The sequence below is a fragment of the Miniopterus schreibersii genome, assembly GCF_964146895.1.
Source record: "Miniopterus schreibersii genome assembly, chromosome: 5".
NCBI classification, from domain to species: Eukaryota; Metazoa; Chordata; class Mammalia; order Chiroptera; family Miniopteridae; genus Miniopterus; species Miniopterus schreibersii.
The window spans coordinates 26,699,930-26,721,682 of NC_138106.1; the positions used below are offsets into that span (position 1 = coordinate 26,699,930).

Here is a 21,753-nt window from a genome sequence, read left to right on the forward strand (position 1 = left end):
AATAAAATCTCATAGAGTTCTGTATATAAGGTAAAATGGCTGATAAAATTTTTTTTAAAGCAGTAATACTGCTGAATATACTTTCTTCACTCTCACAGCACATCAGCTGTAATTTTGCTTCGAGGCAGTGGTCACTTTCATAGAAAGATTAATTAGCAAAAATAGCTGGATTAATTTTAATAAGCCTGTAGACAACCTCAAAGGGGATATATTTTTCTGGAAAGCTTGTGTCAAGATAAATGGTATGATTCACAATAAAACCCAAATGGCACAAATATTTTAAAATCTCCTTGTGTTCCATTTTCATAAGGCCAAAAAATATATTATCTTAACATATATAATCAGTGTGGCTCTCATCGTGAGCAAAGGTGCAGATGTCTTTAGTAGCCAACCCCTTGGAGAAAGTGGATATAGAAGATTATTGTCACACTAAAGAAAAAAGATAAAGAACATAAAGATTAAGCTGATGGAAAGAATACCAAAATGAGAGAGCAGAAAAACATAAGAAAGTTACCTCAATACTGGGATAGAATATCATAAATGAATGTTAGTTGTCTACTTAAAAAATCAAACTTTGGAACTGTTCTTGATATCTACTTATTGCAAAGAATGTAGCTTCTTTTAAAAGAACCAGCCTGATTTTTCTAAAAGAAATCAAAAGTTTAACATACTCTAAAGGTCTTGGTTAGTTTTCAAAAATATTAAAAAAATTATAGTCTCTCTTATTTTAAAAAAGGTTAAATTAGGAAATAAGGAGGAAAAAGAATGGAAAAATAGAAGAGCAGAAGGGAAGAAGTGTCTGACTCAATCTCTCTACTGACCTCTCGAGAGAAATCAGACTGAAGAGAAGAGAGCACCTTTAATATCTTCACCGGCTGAGGTGTCACAGCAGAAGCAGGACTAGTCAGTTTTTATCGACTTGGGGATATGAGAAAACACCCAGTTGTGCTGAGGGAATAAGCAAGAGGAAACAGATCACATTTCAATAGCAAATGTCATTTAACTAAATACATGTACATAAGCACTTCTCTAGCCCTTTCGTGCAACAGGTGTGGATGGATCTAACATCATTCCTGTATGTGAATGCACAAGAAAAACATTAAGGCCAAAGTGCTGAATTACATACCAGGCAAAGAATGTATGAAAGCCCAGACATCATCAACCGTCCATATAGAGGGCTCTGTTTGTGCAACTGGTAGCAAGTCACTGTTCTCAGGCATTTTCCTAATTCTCACATCCCGGAGCTCGCGCTCTCTTTCCCGCTCACTCTGCCTGCGCAGACGTGTTGTCATAGCAGACGGCACAGGATCTTCATGAGAAGCCAAGTCTTCTTCTGCAGATGGATAAGTAATTGGAAGCTGGAAAATGTAGTACAAGTAAAATACAGCATTGCACTTTCCTTGCATTACTGAAAAGGGTATTGTACATTGAAGCAAGGTTTCTACAGACCTGCCTAAGGATATGTTCTCTTGCTGCCCCATCAGGGCCACTTGGACGACGGCCACGATGCCCAAGACTTTGATTATCAGGCTTACGATTCCAACGACTAAGTGCAAATTTTTTAGAACAGCTAACATTGTACCTAAGAAATTCAAGTAAGAAAAAATATTAAATGATATATGGGACACTCTATTTAGTAGTTAGTTATGACTTTAAAGTGAATTTGTGAATCAGTAAGTGGCATATACTTCATTAAGAACTATAAACCTCAGACAGTAAACAATAGTGGTCAATGGATTTACTTATATGAACAGTCAAAAACTGGCCTCTGTATGTATCTGTATAATAAGCTCTCAATCTAATACTGGACAGGTAATGATATTCTTTCCTAATAGCATGACAGTGGGAGACTGTCTGCAAAACAGAGAGGGCAACTGATGTTTACAGCAGCAGAGTAATTCAAGGTTCCAGGAGAAAAAGAAGTTATAGATTAACTATTTAAACGTTCATCCAAACCGATATTTTCCCAAGTAATAATTTCTGAAGAGAGATTAATAAAAATAAGCTTAAAACAGTAGAAAACAAGAAAATCTCAAATGGCTACTAGAAGATTTTTCAAGTATATTACTGAATCAAAGAGTGAAAATGTAAAGTTGAGATTTCAAAATTACACAAGCAATTCATAGCTCATTCTTCAGGAAATTTAAAAATACATAATACTTTGAAATTGATAGACTATCTAATATTTTTTAATATAGACCTTTATAAGGCATAATGACAGCTTAAAACAGTCCTATGCCATTTATAGGATTCCAAGGACCTAAAACAGGGGCCGGCAAACTTTTTCTATAAAGGGTCAGATAGTAAATATTTTAGGCTTTATGGGCCATTCAAGTCTGTGTCACAACTAGTCAACTCTGCAATTATTACATGAAAGCAGCCATAGACAATAATGAATAAGCATGGCTGTGTTCCAATAAACCTTTATTTAGTAACACTAAAATCTGAATTTCCCATAATTTTCATGTATTACAGAATATTATTCTTTTGATTTTTTTTTCAACTACCCCCAAATTTAAAAACCATCCTTAGCTTAGGGGCCATATAAATATAGGCTACAGGAATGACAGCCTGGGCAGACCAACCATGTCCCTAGAAAGAATAGTGAGAAGAATATAAGAGACAAATTTCTGAAAAGCTACAGAAAGGCTAAGAAAAATACATGCAGTTCCTCTTTTTTTACACATATAAAATTGCCATTGTAATTTCATATATTCAGAACTCTTTTGCTCTAAGGATTTTCAGAAATATGACAAGAATAAATCCCAATTCACTTTGCTATTGATAACTGTTCTAGGGCCAATATACAGATGGAAAATAAATTTTCCTCATGTACGTTTTATGAAAATATCAGATGAAAGTAAGGAGCACTGTAAGAATGGTTTCCCCCCCCAAAAAAATATAAAAAACAAAAAAGTGTCCTTATAACCACTTCATTTTACCCTAAAACAATTTAACAAGCTTCTGCTATGTTCATTATGCTCTTCAATGGGCTCAACTCATCAGTTTCTGATTTCCATTCCTATCAATTGACAAAACTCCTTTCCCCGTTGACTAAAGATCAGAAAAAAGAGGAACTTTATGCTTGTTGTTTAGTCCCTAAATATTTAGATCTCCAAGACAGCTGTATAAAGGGCAGCAGCCCCTCCCTGACCTAATTTACCCTCTCCTCCTGGCTCTCCCGCCTGCTTTCCCTGTTAGGGTCCCAACCTCCTACAGAGGCTCACCTAAAGGTGTAACAATGTGGCAACTCGGCAACCATCTCTGGGAGAAGAGTGATGGTAGTGTTAATGTCTTGAAATATTTCTAAAAAGTCAAGAAATTAAAATATTCTGAAAAGCAGCCCTTTCCCTCAGAGTTTTTAATCATTTAGAACCACAGAGCCACTATTCTTTCTTGTGGTATACACAAATTGGAAAACTCCCAAGTTAACTAGGAGTTAGATAGTTTTATCAGGATTATCAATAACAAAAGAATATCTGAATAACTGATTGATAACTGAGAAATCAAAACCCATTTTGGGAGGAAAATACTTCTCTTACTTATTTAGTAGTATAAAACTTAGTTACTAAGTTTTACTAAGTATATTTTAGTAGCGCCATACTAAATACTATGTTCAAGCAAGAAATTCCCTAGATGTACAAAATTAAGGTCTTAAACTCTTTTTGGAACAGAGAACAAATTTCAAAATGATCAACCTGTGCATACACTTCACCTGTAGTGGTAAATACCAATATTAGGATTTATTATGTTGACTGTAAACAAAAAGTCAGCCAGATATTTCTCCAGCAAAAATGGGTTTATTCAAGAACGAGGAAATGCACCCAGTGCATGCAACCATGGTGAAACACAAAGCACCAGACACTTCTTCCTTCTGCTCTTCTATTTTTCTATTCCATTTCCTCAGTGAGGGAGAGGAAATTCTTACATACAGGGGAAAAGTAAATTGGGAAGGGTATTATTACAAAGTTTCCCTGTTATGCCTTGTGATCAACATCGGGCATGAGAGCTCCCCTTTTCTGGCCTCTCTACTTCACTTTAAATGAGGTTCCTGTTAATGAGTTTTCACCATTATCAGAATCAGAGGCATTTTTAAAAAATGTAAACTAAACGAAACAAGGTCAATGAAGATAATAAACATTCCTTTTATTATCAATACTACTTTACCTGTTTTATTATCAATACTACTTTACCAGTTATTACTATTGCAAATACAGATTTAGAAAAGATAGATATTTTGCTGATAATATAACAATGTGGAGAACATACTATAGCTGTTCTATTTAGAAATCTAGAATTAATAGGATACAGTTAAAACAAAACATTTTAAAAGAAAACAAAGTAAGTTCAGGTATTTCAATACTGATAAAAAGGTCAGGTGATAAAACAAAAATTGTTTTGATATCTTGAGGACTAGTAGTGTATTAACAGGAGGGATTCTCCTAAGCATATATTCTTACCACTAGGAGATTGCTACTTCAGTATTAGATTATACTGTAAAATTAACTGTGTTATGAACATGTGCTTTTCGAAGAGCAAAATTTAATAACTAAATAGCAAAGTAGTTCCACATAATGTCTATTTGAAAGTATTTCTCTATTTTGTAATATCTAGTTTTGACTACTGGTAAGCTCTACAAGTTTTTTAGTTTTGTTACAGTGGTGTTGGTTTGTGCGTTAGGAAATTCAAAATAAAAGAAATACCTTTTGGCACATGACATAGTGCAGAATCGTTTTGACCGCAGAAATTCATTAGCGTATCCCATCTTCCCACAGAATTCACACTTGAGCAACTCGCTGTCCATTTCTTCTAATGTCTCTAAAAAAGAAGGAAACAAAGGAAAAAACTTACAAACTTAATAGTGGCAAATTTTCTTTTAGCCTCTATTTTGGTTAGATGCTTGCTAGTTCAGACCTTCCAGGAAACTTAAAGGAATGATCTTCAAATTTTTCAATTCACAGCCACTTTGGCAGGGCAAAGCCTCCAAAACCAACCACCTCCATAAACTCCCTCCTTGTCCTGCATAAAAATTTTACGGAGTTTTCTCTATAAACATAGGCAATACATTTTAAAGGTTCACTTTGCTAAGACTCCAACATGTCTAAAACGTGCAAATAACTTTATTAAGCACTGTAAAAAAGATGAAGATGAGTAAGACACAGTCATCGCTCGGCAGGAGGACCACTTCAAAAAGCACCTCGTGGGACATGAGCTTTGGTGCCTGCGCTCGATGCAGGGCATCTCCCCGGATGAGGATTGAAAGTACCCCCGCAAATGAATGAAGGCATTCTGGCAGGATGGCTAAGGCAATTCCTGAGACACCGTGTTCATCATCTGCTACCAGAGCCTGGGCTACAGGAAATGTCAGGACTATGATCAGAATCAATGGAAGATAAAAGATATCATTTTTGCATTTATTTGTATTTGCTCTCCTGCAGTCATTTTGCATACTACTCTGATTTTGATGGAATATTCACTATGAGAATTAAGTCTATAAAAAAGATCCTTTGACATTAAGAAGATTCAGTATTCAAATTTTCCTTTGGACAAATTTAATCACCTCTTGATTGAAGAGTACATCCTTAATATAGCTGTAATACCCAACTGATATCAAACATCAGAATATGGAAAGTCTAAAACCAATCAATTCAGAAGCCCTAAACTTTTTAGCAAACTCAATAAAATAGTCATTTATTTAAGTTGGCTTAAAAAAACAAAGACAGAAAATTGGTTGTTTGGGTAAAATTTTTAATTACTTTCATGTATAATGGAATTTTTCCCACCCACATTCTTTCAAAAGTCAAAATGACATTATGCAAATTAACACCAATCTTGTTTTTATTATTATTTGGCTATTAAGAATGTGGTTAGCTTTTTCATTATTTTAGCCAGATAATGTATTACATTAGACTAAGAGTAAATACTTCCAATTAAAAATCTGTGCGGAAGCTTTTTAGTTTGATGTAGTCCCATTTGTTTACTTTTTCCGTTGTTTCTCTTGCCCTAGCACTTATAAGCATATGTGCATAGCCAGTGGACAGAGACAATAGACAAGTGAAGGCCTGGGGTGGGGTGGGAGATGGGTGGAGGGGAGCAAAGGTGAGAAAATGGGGGATATCTATAATACTCTCAACAATAAAATTAATTTTTAAAAAAATCTGTGCAGAATAAAAATCCATGTCCTGTTTGAAGCAGTAAAAGTCAGTTAATTTAAAGGGTATCTTAAGTGAAATCCACAGACCTTCAGCAATCATGTCTTCCACATCTGTGTCAGATGAATTATCTGCATGCTTTGTATTATTCTGTAGCTCTGGCTGAACACACACAGAATTTATCACCTGATTATCCAAAAGAGGTCTTTTTTTCACAGGCTGTTCTATTAGCAAAGACGAACGACTCACCTTTAAAACAGAGAGAGAATAAAATGAAATAATCTTTCAAAAGACTTTTAGAAATAAGTTGGTTAAAAACCTCTTGAAAAGAATGGTATCTGTGTCTTTTGCTCATTCAATTGATCAGATAGTCATTAAGTGCTTTATTCCTTGAGAAAGGGCTGGGCTATCTGGACATAAGCACTTTATAGTTCAGGTCGTCAGCAATGTGGATGCTTCAAAATCTCTATCAAATGGAATCTAGCATCCTAGTTTAGTCAAGTAGTTAAGAAAAAGTCTTTTCTTTAAAAATCAGTAATAAATTTTTATTTGCTAGTTTCTTTAAATTTTTTCAAGATTTTTTTTATGTACGAAGCTTTTTATTTGCAGAACTCAACAAATGACAAGTATTGGCAAGTATGTGGAGAAAAGGGAAACTTTGTGCACTATTGGTGTGAGTGTAAATTGGTGCAGCCACTATCAAAAACAGCACGCAGCCCCGCCGGGCATGGCTCAGCAGTTGAGCATCAACCTAGGATCCAACAGATAGCCGTTCGATTCCTATTCAGGGCACATGCCTGGGTTGCAGGCTCAATTTCCAGTTGGGGGCGTGCAGGAGGCAGCCGATCAATAACAACTCTCTCATCATGATGTTTCTATCTCTCCCTCTCCCTTCCTTTCTCTGAAATCAATAAAGATATATTTTAAAAAACAAAAAAACAGTATGGAGATTCCTCAAAAAAAAACTACAAATGGAACTACCGTATGGCCCAGCAATTCCACTACTGGGTATATAGCCAAAGAAATCCAAAACACTAATTCAAAAAGATATATACACCCTTGCCCGGCCAGGCGTGGCTCAGCGGTTGAGCATCGACCTAGGATCCAGGCGATCAGGGTTCGAGTCCCGGTCAGGGCACATGCCCGGTTACGGGCTCAATCAATGACCCTCTCATCATTGATGTTTCTATCTCTGTCTCTCCCTCTCCTTTCCTCTCTCTGAAATCAATAAAGATATATTTAAAAAAAAAAAAAAAGATATATACACTCTTATATTCACTGCAGCATCATTTACAATAGCCAGGATATGGAAGCAACCTAGGTGTCCATCCACAGACGAATAGATAAAGATGTTGGTACATATATGTAATAGAATGTCATTCAGCCGTGAAAAAGAATGAAATCTTGCCATTTGTGACAACATGGATGGACCTAGAGGGTATTAGTGAAATAAGTCCCACAGAAAAAGAAAAAGATATATGATTTCATTTATATGTGGAATCTAAACAAACAAAAGGAACAAACAAAACAAAAACAGACTCAAAGAAACATCAAACTGATGGCTGTCAGAGGGAAGGGGGGAGGGGTTGGGTGAAAAAGGTGAAAATGAATACAGTCAATAATATTGTGATAACTTTGTACAGTGACAAATAATTACTAGACTTAGTGTGGTGATCACATCATAAGATATATAAATGTCACATCACTATATTGTACACCTGAAACTAATATAATATTGAATACCAACTATACTTAAAAATTAAAATACGTAAATAGAGATAAGGGAACTAATGTTCAAAGTGTTTAGGTGATTTCTTGACAACAGCAAAAACAGAACTAGAACCCAAGTCTCCAGATTCTTAGTTCAGCAACCAAATCCACTAGAATCACAAAAAGAAATGGAAAAATCCGCAAACATTAAAATTAACAACAAAAAATTCACTTACGTTCAATATACTTAGTTAAGTCATGAATAATACTTAATTTAGAAATGTGTCAGCAAAAACAGTCCAGATCAAAAATATTTACTGATTTGCTAGTGAACCCTCAGCTAATCTGAAAAATAGAACTTCTTTTCTATTTAAGAATGCTGGTTAAGCCCTGGCCCATGCTGCTCAGTGGTTAGAGCATCAGCCCACGTACCCACGGGTTGCAGGTCTGCTCCCCACACCCGGTCACAGGCACGTGCAGGAGGCAACCAGTTGATGTTTCTCTCTCACATCGATGTTTCTGTCTCCCCCTTCCTCTCCCTTCCACTCTCTCTGAAAAAGCAATGGAAAAAATATCCTCAGGTGAGGATTAACAAAACAAACAAAAAAGAATGCTGGTTAATTCTCCAATATCTGCTACACTCGGCCAACAATAGCTTACTGAAAATTTCTACATTTAACTTTAGAGAATAATCCACAACAGGCTTTCAAATTGTGTTGATTTCAGTTGGTATATTTAATATGCCTCAAGTAAAATTTATAAAAGTTATTGCTGTAAAAAACTATAATATTCAGTGCTGCTAAGGGTATACACTTCTGGTGTGTTAATAAATTTAAATAATCTTTCCAGAAAATAATTTAGTAATATATATCAAATCTTACAAATATAATGTTATCCAATACCAGTACTTCTAAGGAATTTATGCCAAAGAAATTGTTTAAAATGTGGGTAATTTATATACAAAGAGATTCCCTTCAGGACTATTTGAATAGTGAAAAAACAGAAACCTAAATGTCCAACAGTAACGAAATGATTACATAAATTACGGTTGTACATAAAGTAGAATATAATATAACCTTTTAAAATGTTTCCAAAGTACTATTAACCATATGACAAAGTAAGTGCTCCAGACATACTAAGTGAAAGAAGCAAAACAACATATATAATAATAATCTTGATCATATGAAAATACATATATGTGTGTATATATATATAAATGTACACATCGCTGTATTAGTGGAGATTTTTCTGTACATTTCCCAAATTTTCTGTTTTTTTTGTAATCTTAAAAAAAAGTTGTAACTGTCACTAGTAATAGTGATAATAATAGCTATGCCTGTTAAGTGCCAGTACTACACAAAAGCATTTATGCATATTTAATCCTTACAACAATCTTAAGAGCAAAGTATCATCTCCATTTGCCAGATGAGCAAAATGAAGATCAAAAAGACTGAGTGACTTCCCACAGTCAGTACGCTGCAGAGCCAGGATCCAAACACTGAGGAGTAGAGAGAAATGACTGTTCCTCCCCTCACTAAATCAGGATTCTTGTAGGACATCTATGTTTAATACATCCAGGGTAAACTGAAAAAAAGCAATTAATTAGGCAACCAACTATCACAATGTAAGATCTTCACTACCCATGAATCTCAAAAATCAGATGATTCAAAGACCTTCAAAATAAACTATTTTGTTTTCTTTTATTTTGGCCACTCTTTTAAAAGTTATTTTCTAAGGAAAAATGTTCATCTCTAGAGAGGAGCATATACAGCTAGTCTCAAATTATAAGACTTTTAGTGATAGATACTTTGAAGTGAACATTTTAAAGCATTTTTAAAAATCTGATGAAGGTCGATATTTAAGAATAAAGAGACTATCTATTTGCTAATTATAAACCACCAACTGGGTAACTTCAGAAGGATTAGGTCATTGGGAAGTTGTTATTTTCTGTACTCAAGTTAAAGTTCACTAAGTATCACATTATATAAGAAACACAATTTTTAAAGAAATACACTTTAGGTGTCATTTCAGTTCCCCTTGAAAAGAAAAAATAGGGCCCAGTCCATGTGGCTCAGTGTTTGACCATCGACCTATGATGCAGGAGATCTCATTTGGATTCCCTGTCGGGACACATGCCCAGGTTGTGGGCTTGATCCCTAGCAGGGGGTGTGCAGGAGGCAGCCGATCAATGATTCTCTCTCATCATTGATGTTTCTCTGTCTCGCTCCCTCTCCCTTCCTCTCTCTGAAATCAATTTTTAAAATATTTTTTTTTAAAAAAGAAAATATAGGAAGGTTTTATTTCATTGGAATAAATTTCCAAGTACTTTTCTCTAAAAATTATAAAACCGATATCTTTATATCCTCAAGTTTTCCTCCTTAGTTTATATATCTAAATAGCATAAAATTTTAGAAGTATATTTGGAATATAGACATGATATAGAGAGAGAAATTCTAGATAAAAGAGTGACAACTTTTACAAGCTTTTTATTAGAAAATAGGTTACATTTTAAAATAATGTTACACAAATTATTTTTAAAATACAAATTTGCTTGTTACTTACAGGAAATGGCTCCAATCCCTCCTGAATCACAAAGCCTTCAATAACATGGGTCAAGATCTGTGGTTTAACGATGGCCTGTGGAGGTTTGTTTTCTACGTTGGGGACGCTGTTGGGCATCGATGTGCTATTACTCCTTGTGGTAGCAGCTGGCAGCAAGAGTGGAGGAGGAGGAACAGAAACATGTGAAGGATCTGAAGGAGATTTAATTACTGAAGCGCTGACTGATGCCACAGCAGGTAATTCTACTTGCTCTGGAAAAAAAAAATCATTTTTTTAATGTTTAGCATTCTGCCCAGGCAAATATGAAAGACAACTTAAAAATAATCATTAATAACAATACTAGCTCATATCTGGTGCTTAAAAGGTTTTCTAAAAACTCTGTATTTATTATCTCATTTAATCTGCTCAGATAACTTGCTCAGTTATCATTCCAACCACAGCGAAAAAGAACTGTCCCATAAGACATGAATATGTTTTAGAATGTCAAATTAAGATTACTAAAATTGTTGCTTTTTCAAAAATTTTAAACTACATAGATTTAAACTCCCTATGTTACTGTTTATATATTCCAAATGGTATGGGGGAATAAAAGCACCTTGAAAGTATGCTTATATAAAAAAGAATCATGAAATCCACAGAATAAGTAAACATTTTAATGAACTACACAGGTCACATCACCTTTATATCAAGGAGTAAGGCTAATCCAAATCCATGCACAAATGTTCTGTTTTATTGTGTGTGTTTTAAGCTCTTCAGTGGTACTGTATATGTCAATTTGGGGAACACTGTACTACCAGGCAATTGCAAAATGTTGGGCTGGATCACTGCAATTCCTCCCTTTCAAACTCTGGGAGACCACAGTAAGACAGCCTCGACTGCCTGCAATGGAGACTGTACCTATCCAGCCATTCGAAAGCACTGAAACTTTACTGCCTGCATGAAAGTGGAAAGATGAAACCAGCTGATAGCTAGGAATATCAGTGAGTAGATATCTGAGAAAAATTTTAAAAGAGCAGAGATTTATGAAAATGGAATCCTAGACGGAAACAAGTCTATTTTGCAAGTTAGTTTATTGCATGATTTGATGAGGGTTATCCTAAATATCAGCCTTCTTGCTCTCCCCCCTTCTATACTACAAAAGAATAAGAAGTATGAAGTAAATTATAGGAAGACTCAACAGTCTACATTGTATTTAGACAATCTAGCTAGAGAGATATGCTTGACAGGATCTCAGACTACATTCCTTGACTCATGTGTAAAGATATTCTTGTGTTCCAATATTTCAAAAATTTTACAATTTCCTTTGAGTACCATTAGTGATGCTTATCAGTCTCAACGCAAGGTTATTATCCAATTACCATATACTTCTATTTCTGCCTTTATACCAAAATTCCAGAAAATCTGCAGCAACATAAATCCATTTTCAGTGTACAGAAAACATAAAAATTTCATACTATAGATTTTCTTAAATCTATCTTTCTTTTTTTTTAAATATATCTTTATTGATTTCAGAGAGAGGAAAGGAGAGGGAGAGAGAGAGATAGAAACATCAACGACAAAAGAATCATTGATGGAGCCCGCAACCCGGGCATGTGCCCTGACAGGGAATCGAACCCCAATCGCCTGGATCCTAGGTCGACGATCAACCGCTGAGTCATGCCCGGCCGGGCATAAATCTATCTTTTGAAGTATTGTTTTGAATATACAAAGGCAATAATATTAAACTTGTCTTAAATATTTTATATAATTTTATTGACTAAATGTTTTCTATTTTTCAGGAAGGGGAAAAATTGGAAGAAAACTGATTTTCCCCCTACTATGTTTCCAGAGATTCACATCTGTAATAAGGGAATAAAAGCTGGAGAGAAAAGAAGAGTTAGAGATGTGGCATGCTGAAGAAAAGAGAGGGCAAGGGTTACTGTGGCAGCAAAGTCAGTGCCCCATTATAATTTGTTTCCATGCTTGTTCAGGTCTTCTTACCTGAAATGATCACAGGGACCAAGAGATGGTCAACAGAGCGGAATACTTACAACAAAGCCTGAACCAACATTAGTGTTAACAGAATCAGGGGTAAACAAACATTTTATGAAGGACAATATGGTCTTTGCAACTCATCTTTGCTGCAATAACACAAACGTAGCCATAGATAGTATTTGAACAAATGAACGTGTCTATATTGCAGAGAACTGTATTAAAGAACAATGGAATTTATATTTCACATAATTTTCACAGAACATGAAATGTTACTCTTCTTTTGATTTTTTTTCAACCATTTAAAAAATTTACAACCATCCTTAGCTCATGGGTCAAACAAAAACAGGCAGCAGGAAAGATTTAAAGTGTGAGCTAGTCTGCCAAACCCTGACCTAAATAAAATATTCATAAATTTAAAAAAACAAACACAGAATGTATCTTTTTTAGGACCTAGACACTGGGCAACAGATCATACTAATGTTTTAGTAAAATATCTAGGATTCACAGTCACTTTGATATTGTGAGGAGGAGCATATAAAAGATATACTTGAACTTAAAGTAGCACCAACGTAGTGAATCAGAATTTGAATGCTTAAGCTCAATAATTTTTTAATCCATCTCTAGTAAGAAATAGTCAGGCTTAAGTATGTATGGGAAAGAACACTTTCAAAAGCATTTACTCAGTCTAGAGCACAAGCAATTAGGAGGAATGCCAAATACTACTTAGAATGCTTTGTGATTTAGGGAAAGTATAGTTGAAATCTTTTGATAAAACTTTGATTTATTCCAATTTTTAAGACAGAAATAGTTTGACACATGAATCTGAATGATCATATGAAACATAGCTGTGCAAATCAATAAAAATTAGGAAGCTACAATATATTTTTCATTTGGGCAGTTCCTCATCAATTGGTCTAACTGTTCCTCTTCAAAAAAAATCTTTAATTCTAATCTGTTTTACTGAAATTAATTACATAACAAATTAGTTTAATACCATCTGTAGTGGAAAAAAACAAGTTTCCCATTACTAACATTTATCTAATAGAAAATGCCCCCAAACTGAGATATTTCCTTACCTAGCAAAGGATGGTCAGAAGTCAAATCTTCCCCTCTCCCCACAGTTATAGCTGCCGGAGACAACGTAGGTGGTGGTGGGGTTCTGTCCATGCGGACACATTCATCTGACTCTTCTGGCATTTCCTCTTCACACATGTCTTCTACTTGATAAACCTGCAACAACAAACCACACTGCCTTAAAATGTTGCTAAAAAATACATTTAGTAAGGTGTTCCTAATTTAATTTAAAAAAAGTAAATTTCAAGTGTTTTGAATTTAAAAACAAGGCAAATGATTATTTGACGGGTTGAAAAGAAAACTTTAAAAATGAAGTTTTGCAAATACTTGACAATATTTCACTAAAAGCAAGTTGTGGATCAGTAAGTATCTATGTTACAAATAACTAATGTTTCCAAAAAGGTGACTGTCAAGTCAGGACATATTTTTAATTTTGAGAAGTAAAAGAAATGTTTTGATTTTATATAGTCTATTTTAGAAATTTACTATTGTTTCTGTTAACTTCTAATTGTGATAAATCAAAATAGATACTATTTTCCACAAGCACACTAAGTCAGTCTCCAAAATGAAACACAATATATCAGGAAGTGTACTGCCTAAACGACTACACCCCAGGTTCTTTATTATATTTATGTGAAAGATTAAATTATGAAAAGTAATATCTGAGTACCTACAAAAAGGAATGTATGCAATTACTTCTTTCTTTAATGTTCTGAGTACTCAAGAATCTAATGATTTTTTTTATAAGCAAATATCAGGTATGAGAAAATATCTGTCCCTGAAATAATACACACACACACACACACACACACACCATCCAAACCCATTTGAGGCATTAATTTTAATTCTTTAATATTATTCTATAATTACACATGAAAGTGTTTAAGTCTTTAACTTAACTACCTTGTTATTCAGTGGTAAAAGTTATACTTAAACATGGTTCAAAAGCACTCAGAGAAGGAACCATATTAACAAAATAGAGCTTATTATTAATTTTTCAATAACTTTAATACTGAACTTTAAAAGTCCACTTCTAGAGGCTGACACAGGTACTTAATTTGTCATCATTTATTTAACCATTGTTTTTAAAAAATGATAGACTTTTTTTAAAAGCCACAAAGTAGTTCACCTCCCTTCTTTTTATGTATAAAGCTTATTACTTAAATTTACAAAGGCTGTGAGTTTTTAAGATTAGATCTGCCCAAACTGATTAATATTTCTAATAAATGTTAAAACAAAAACCTTTCAACATTAACAAAAAACTTTAAATGATATCTAATATTGTATGTATTTTTAATCAATTGATAAAGTTTGAAATACATAAAATCAAATATAAAAATGATCAAGATTTCTGAAACCAGAATAAACCCAATGTTATATAAAAAGGGCTATAAAGTTTCATCCACAAAGGCATATTTAACAACAGCGATAGTTGTTTTTTTAAACTAACTTTCCAAGCCTCTACTAAGAAATCTTTTGCCTTAAATTTTTTTTAAATCCTATTGTTACTGATAATTTTATATCAAATATAATATCAGCTACTAAGTAAGCAACATTTTCAAAGCATTTGCTCACAACTCTACATCTGGAAACCTGTTTCACCAACAGATTCCTCGCCTCATGTCTGGATCCTCAGAAGTGAAAGCAGTTGTTCATTACTGAACAGTGTGCAATAATGATAGCTGCTAATATCTTTACATGATAAGTTTTTTTTAAATGATGCTAATGTCCAATACAGGGAAAGTGATCCAAAAAAAAGTCCTGAGGTTAAAGGAAAAAGAGAACCTTCTAGTGAGGGGCATCTGCTGTAGTAGTGATTACCTTAATTTGGTGGAGTGGTAGGGATGTTGATGCAGAAGTAGTTAGACTAGTATTAATTTATCAACCAGTTCAACTTTATCTGTGTAGCATTCCTTTCTTAGATATTACTTTTCCTCCAAAGACTGTTATCTTTTCTTAAAATGCTAAACTCTCTTTAATATTAATCTGTCACAAGTTTTTCAAACACCTTCTACAGTACCTTTTAAGGATTCAAAGTTTGATCATGCATAGAATTCTGCTTTTAAAAAAATAATGATAATGAGAGATTTAAAGGATAAAAAGAGGCATATCACAAATAGTATGTTCTGAAATAACCCATCAAAGAACACCGTAAAATACTTTTTCATTCTTTATAGTTAAGCTGCACTATACATTCTTCCAAATTGCCCATGTAAAGGCAAAATAAGTTAATGAACAAAAGAATTAGACAAAAGCACATCTGTCACAGACATCTGGCACCATCAGCATAAAAGAAAAAATCTAAAGGCAACAACTAAAATATTGAATAAAGCAAAGTGGTGGAGGTTTTGCTGGTAAGATCATTAGGAAACTGCACATCACAATTTCTGTTTAGCTCATAATAACTATTCTAAAACGAGCAATGCCTGCCAGACTTACCTCAATAAAGTGCATTAGTGCCATCTGTCTCCTTTCCTGACTAAACCATAAAATATTGATTAGTTCTAAATTATCTACTCTCACCACATTTTATCATATCCAAATATCAATCAAAAACCTTAGTTTTACATCTTTTACAAATATTTCTATTTAAAAACATACTTATTTTACTTTGATAATTCACATTTATTTTTCAAAATTTCAAATCTTTTAAGAAGTAAATATATCTACCTTTAAATATTTGATCAACAGGAAATTGTGAAAAAAGGTATTAATTGGTGAAGAAATGTTTTGATTTAAAAAAACCACATTTGGTCAAAGATAATAAAAGAAAAATATATCAATTTAATAAATAGGCTATGGTACTCACAGAAAGGCATAAGAAAGATAACACGGAAATATCGATAGCAAGTGTGACCATACAGTGACAGCAGAGAAAATTATTTTCTCACACACACACACACACACACACACCCCTTCCAAAAATGAGATAATATAAATTTTTTTAAAAATTTTAAGAGAGAAGGAAATAACAAATTAGACCATACATATTTTTAACTTTAATTCAAGTGTTACGTTTTTGATATTTCTATCCCAAATGTGTTCCTCCAAAGTTTACCCTAACAAAAACAATTAGAAAAATATAAGGCATAGAAAGAAATTTTATTTTTTACTTATTAAAAACCAATTCACTGAACTAAAAAAGTAAGAATACAAACTTTAATTAAATTTGATTTCTTTGAAGATACTGTACACTTAGAAGCCTGTGTGTGTTTTTGTTAAAATAGCCATTGTACACTCGCCATAATGCCATTAAAAGAAAATACAGAGACATGATAATTGAATGACAAGCTTATTTCTAGATGCCCATTGTTGTTTTTGTCAAGTTCTGTTTTTAATAAAAGTGAACAGGACATGGAATTCAATCTCTTTATGCCTATTACAGTCAAGAATAAAGGATCTATAAATTTGCATCATGAGGTCCAAAATGTTTCCCATTAAGGAACAGACCTTGAACATCCTTTCCTTTCTAAGCAAATGGGTATTGGTCTTTAAGTGATAAAATCCCCTCAGTGAGATCTTTATACAGAGATATAAACCTCCTTTTGGGAAGTCTGTTTTCCTTAGTTATAAATTAATTATGAATTTCATCATTCTGACTAAAAATTTCAAGACCTTATTCTATTTTTACTGTAAATTATTTTATAAATGTGAAAAACATTTTTCAAGACAATTTTCCTTTCTAGGCAACATGTACCGTTTTTAGAGATTTATTCTGATTTCACCACAATCTCAATTATTCAAAACTTTTACTCCTCCCAATGGATTTTTTCATCCTCAGTATTCAATTCATTCACTGACATTTTTTTAGCTTTTTAATTGAGAAGTATTTTAAGTATATATTCTCCCTTAGTAGAAATTTAAAAATTAGAAGTTTAATAATTCTGAAAGATGATCTACATTTAGTTTTTTTGCAAAGTTGCATTGTTTCCTAGAATAAATGTTTTTACAATTTTAATTACAAAATATAATTTTACCAAAAATTGTATCATACAAGCACACCACAACTTTGAAACAAAAGCTTCTAAAGGCCCAGGACTTCAGAATGCATACAACCAAAAAGGTTAGCTAGATAAACCATACGTTTAAGAACATACAAGCCAACAGAAGGGATCTATGAAGGATAATCACCTTAAGAGAAAAAACTTTGTGCAGATGACACTGGTTCAAATGTATTCCCTTGGGGAAAAAAAATCAACTCTGTAAAGATAGCAGATGGATTTGTTTAAATAGTAATAAAATTAACGAGGGACTTTAATAACCATCACAAATTATCAAGCATGCAACCATACTACAACAAATGGCCATTTTTTTGCCCATACAGTATGTTTGTCAGACACTGAGAGATGTAAATTTCAAGCTTTTAAAATTTACAGGCATGTAGCTCTAGCAATGTAACATAATGTAGGAGAAAATAGTTTTTACTTTCAGTTCAGCAAGAAAGTCAAAGAGCTTCCAAGGGCTTACCACTGGTGGATCAACAGGTGCTGGTGGTTGTACTTGTAGGTTTACCGCAACAGTCTGTGGAGGAGGAAGAGTCTGAAATGGCAACTGGACCAAAGCTTCTGCAGCTGGAAGCTCCTCTTCTGACACCAAAGCATTCTGTACCAAAACCTGGCCCTGGGATAGAATTTCAGGCTGCACTTGTAAAGACTGCATAGACTGTAAGGGCAGTGGTGGAATCTGAGCTGGAGGAGATGTTGACATCTGCGGAGGGGTTGCAATTGGGATTGGAGAGGACTGCAGGGTTGAATATTGCTGGTGTGATGCTGGAGACACAATCTGCTGACCTGGGGACACCAAGGCCGACTGCTGAACTGGGCCAATGTGTACAACAGGGGAAGCTGGAAGTGGAAGATGGGATGGAAGATTCAGCTGTGCTGTTGGTTGCACCTGATTAGCAGTGGACTGCTGCAAGTTTGGCCCTGGTTGGAGAGCTGATGACACAAGAGGGTGTGGCTGAATAAGTGCTTGTGGATGAATAATTATAGTAGGAGACTGACTTGGTGAATGAGGTGGTGGAGGAGACACCACTACAGACTGCTGTGCTGACTGTGACTGGCTAGGAGACATTGTTAAAGGAGGAGGATGACTCTGAATTGGTGAACAATGCTGTGACTGGGCATTACTAGGAGCTGGAGGAAGGCCATGGTTTTGGAGTGGTATACAGTGCTGGGATGGGGGTGGATCTTGAGTTGGATTCTGGAGTGTGATTGGCTGAATTTGCTGTTGCTGCTGTTGCAATATCAGCTGATGATGGGAAACCTTGGGAGGTGGTGAATGAAGAGGAATCTGCTGATGTTTTATTAGAGGATGAGGCTGAATTGGAGGATATGAAGCTGTGAGAGAGAAAAAATGACAATTAGTATTTATTTCAAAAACATAGAATTTTTAAAACAAATTTAAAGAAGGAAAGTTTTTACATCAGGTCATAATCTTCAGAAATCTATTGAAAGTCTTCCAGACAAGAGTGACTTGAAAGTGTAATGACAAACAGCTTCTCCTTAGAAAACTATAGATTTCATAAAATAAGCTGCACTGTGATCAAACTGCCTAAAACAATTAATTTATAAATCTGAAACTATACATGATTTATTCTTATTAAATTTTATAGGTCCCCAGAAAAATCTGTATTAACTTTTAACACAGTTTATCCACTTGACTTCCTTCTTTGGGGAGAAGAGGAGTATCACTAACCAAGTATAATATATATAAGATAACTTCAAAATCATAAAAATGCAATATTAAATCCATAAAATAAAAATCTCATGCTTTCTAATCTGCGTGTAAACATTCTTCCAACTATTCATGAATGTAATTACTTATAAACCTTCCCAAATAAGTTACAACATTGTGCCAAGACAAAGAGCTGGTGTTATCTGACCCAGAAGGATAAAATGTTTTTGTACAAAAAGTTAATCCAATTAAGCGAAACCAACGTATAGTTCCTGGCACACTGTCAAATGACCTCTGTAACTAAGAAATGAAACTTCAGGGGCCCTTCCAAATCTAGGAGCTTTGCTTGCAGAAACAACAAGGCAGTAAAAAAGTTACACTGTCTAAATAAAGAATCTTGTTTTACTTCCTCCCCCTACCCCCGACAAAAACAAGCAAATAAACAAACAAAAAACCTACAGTAATTTTTAAGTGACAGTACCAGTTTTCTCCACAAAGGAACCATTCACGAAAGGGATAACATATATAAAACATTAACAAAATCAAATATCCCCATCATTATGCCTCTTTTGCATAGTTTATGTTTTCATAGAGGGAGATGCTGGTGAAATCCTTTCAATCTAAATAAAACTGGAAACTGGGTTCACTATATATAAATGTATAGTCACTATGCTGTACACCTGAAACTAATATGATATTGTATGTTAACTATAATTGAAAATAAAAATAAAAAGAAACTGGGTTCACTAGAAGATAAACGGAAAAGACTGCTTAATATTATTATCATGTAAAAAATTATACACATTTAAAATAGATCTAAAAATAGGGCAAAAATTTTTCTTAATTTCAGACTGTTAGGATAGAGAAACATCTTGCATCTATTTTTATATTCAGCCACATTTGTGACAAAGGCCTTATAAAAACTTCTGACAACTTTTTTTTTTTTACATTTCTGCGTTTGGTTGGTTTTTTAAAAAAATTTTGGAGATCCTTTAAGGAAATTAACATCTGATTAACATCTCAAAAAAGAGGCATTTAGAAGGTTCAACAAATATCCATGAACTTTTTTTTAATGGAAATTAGGTCTATAATTTCATCTAACAAAATGATTTTCACATAACCAGACTAGCACTTCAAACTAAACCTGAAAATTTATGTCAGCATTTCATAAATGTGTTGATAAAGCCTCTATAATGAGTACTCAATAAAATTCTGGATTTCTATAGAGTGCCTTTCCTCCAATGGGCTCAAGGTACTTTCACAACACTCACTGTACTAAAAAAAGAAAGCCTATGAATTAGATAGGTATTAGTCCCTTTTTACAAATAAAGAAATAGAGTGTTTGCAAGCATAACAGCAGAGACCCATTTTAATTCAATTTTTAAGTTATAATTAAAATTTAACATATTCTTTAAGTACAATGGATATTATATTCACAGGAATAAAAATTATTTCTCTGCTCTAGAAGTAAGCGATTTTTTTTATATTCTAGAGTTGATAATTCAACAGATTAATAGTCTATCCTTTCACCTAGATTAAAATTTTCTTTAACCAAAAATCAAAGTGAGTCTATTACATTAGTCTGTAAGTCCAACTGACAAGCACATCTATTACAGAATAATTATGAGGCTATCTGAAACAATACTTCTGTACAAGAAAAGCCCTAGTGCTCTGGAAAATCATATAATGCTTGTTTTTTTCTGGTTTTAATAAACACTTTATTGTCAGGGTGGCATTATATTTGGAGAACTTATGATTGGCATCATTTCTCACTTATATAGTAGAATAGTAGAAATAATATATTGTTGTTAAATACTAAATACACTATTTCACTCAATAGTTACAACAACCCGATGAGGTAGATAGGGTACTACACTAATCCAAAATACTACAGGTGAAGAAACTCTGAGCATTAAGTGACTAGGCTGAAATCACAAAAACCCATAGTCCTAACTGAGTCTGGGTTCCTATTATGGGCTGAATGTCTGTGTCCCACAGATTTCGTGTGTTGAAGCCCTAAACCCTAATGTGACTATTTGGTGATGGGGCCTCTATGGAAGTAATTAAAGTTAAATGAGGTCAGAAAAGTGGGACCTTGACCTAAGAGAATTAGTGCCCTTGTAAGAAGAGACCCCAGAGAGCTCACTATCCTCTCTGCTAGTGCTCAGATGAAAGGCCATGTGAGAACACAGCAAGAAGATAGCCATCTGCAAGCCAGGAAGAGCTCTCACCAAAAACTAAACACTGCCAGATCTTGATCCTAGGCTTTCCAGCCTACAGAACTGTTGCTTAAACCACCCTGTCTATGGTATTTTTTTATGGCAGTCTGAGGAGACTAACATAGGCTTTTCATTACACAATGAATTATTATGTCTGCAAGAAAAGGGTACATATTTTTTCCAACTAGACTAATTTCATAAAAGCTCTAAAAACTGCTATAAAAAACTTAGGTCTAATATAGTTACAATTAATTTCCAGACATTTGCCTTATTTTATATAATAAAAATAGGATTATTAACTATCAAGTGGGAACTCCACCTTCAAGAAGAAATGAGCCCTAGCCGGTTTGGCTCAGTGGTTAGATTGCCAGCCCGCGGACTGAAGA

General features: G+C 34.0%; 1 protein-coding gene across 8 annotated transcripts in view; it reads right to left on the reverse strand.

Annotated features, from left to right (window-relative positions):
* PHC3 (polyhomeotic homolog 3) overlaps positions 1-21,753 on the reverse strand; it is a 59,521-nt gene that overhangs the window by 5,199 nt on the left and 32,569 nt on the right. For 2 of the 8 annotated variants that reach the window (XM_081137808.1, XM_081137805.1), the window contains 8 exons: positions 17,940-18,811; positions 17,604-17,651; positions 13,475-13,628; positions 10,425-10,675; positions 6,242-6,401; positions 4,704-4,818; positions 1,450-1,582; positions 1,127-1,358 (listed from right to left, as the gene is read on the reverse strand). In XM_081137808.1, the coding sequence (XP_080993934.1) occupies positions 1,127-1,358; positions 1,450-1,582; positions 4,704-4,818; positions 6,242-6,401; positions 10,425-10,675; positions 13,475-13,628; positions 17,604-17,651; positions 17,940-18,811 (1,965 nt within the window). The remainder of the gene's footprint in view (positions 1-1,126; positions 1,359-1,449; positions 1,583-4,703; positions 4,819-6,241; positions 6,402-10,424; positions 10,676-13,474; positions 13,629-17,603; positions 17,652-17,939; positions 18,812-21,753) is intronic. The other 6 variants (XR_013998821.1, XR_013998822.1, XM_081137807.1 and 3 more) reach the window with 4 other exon arrangements.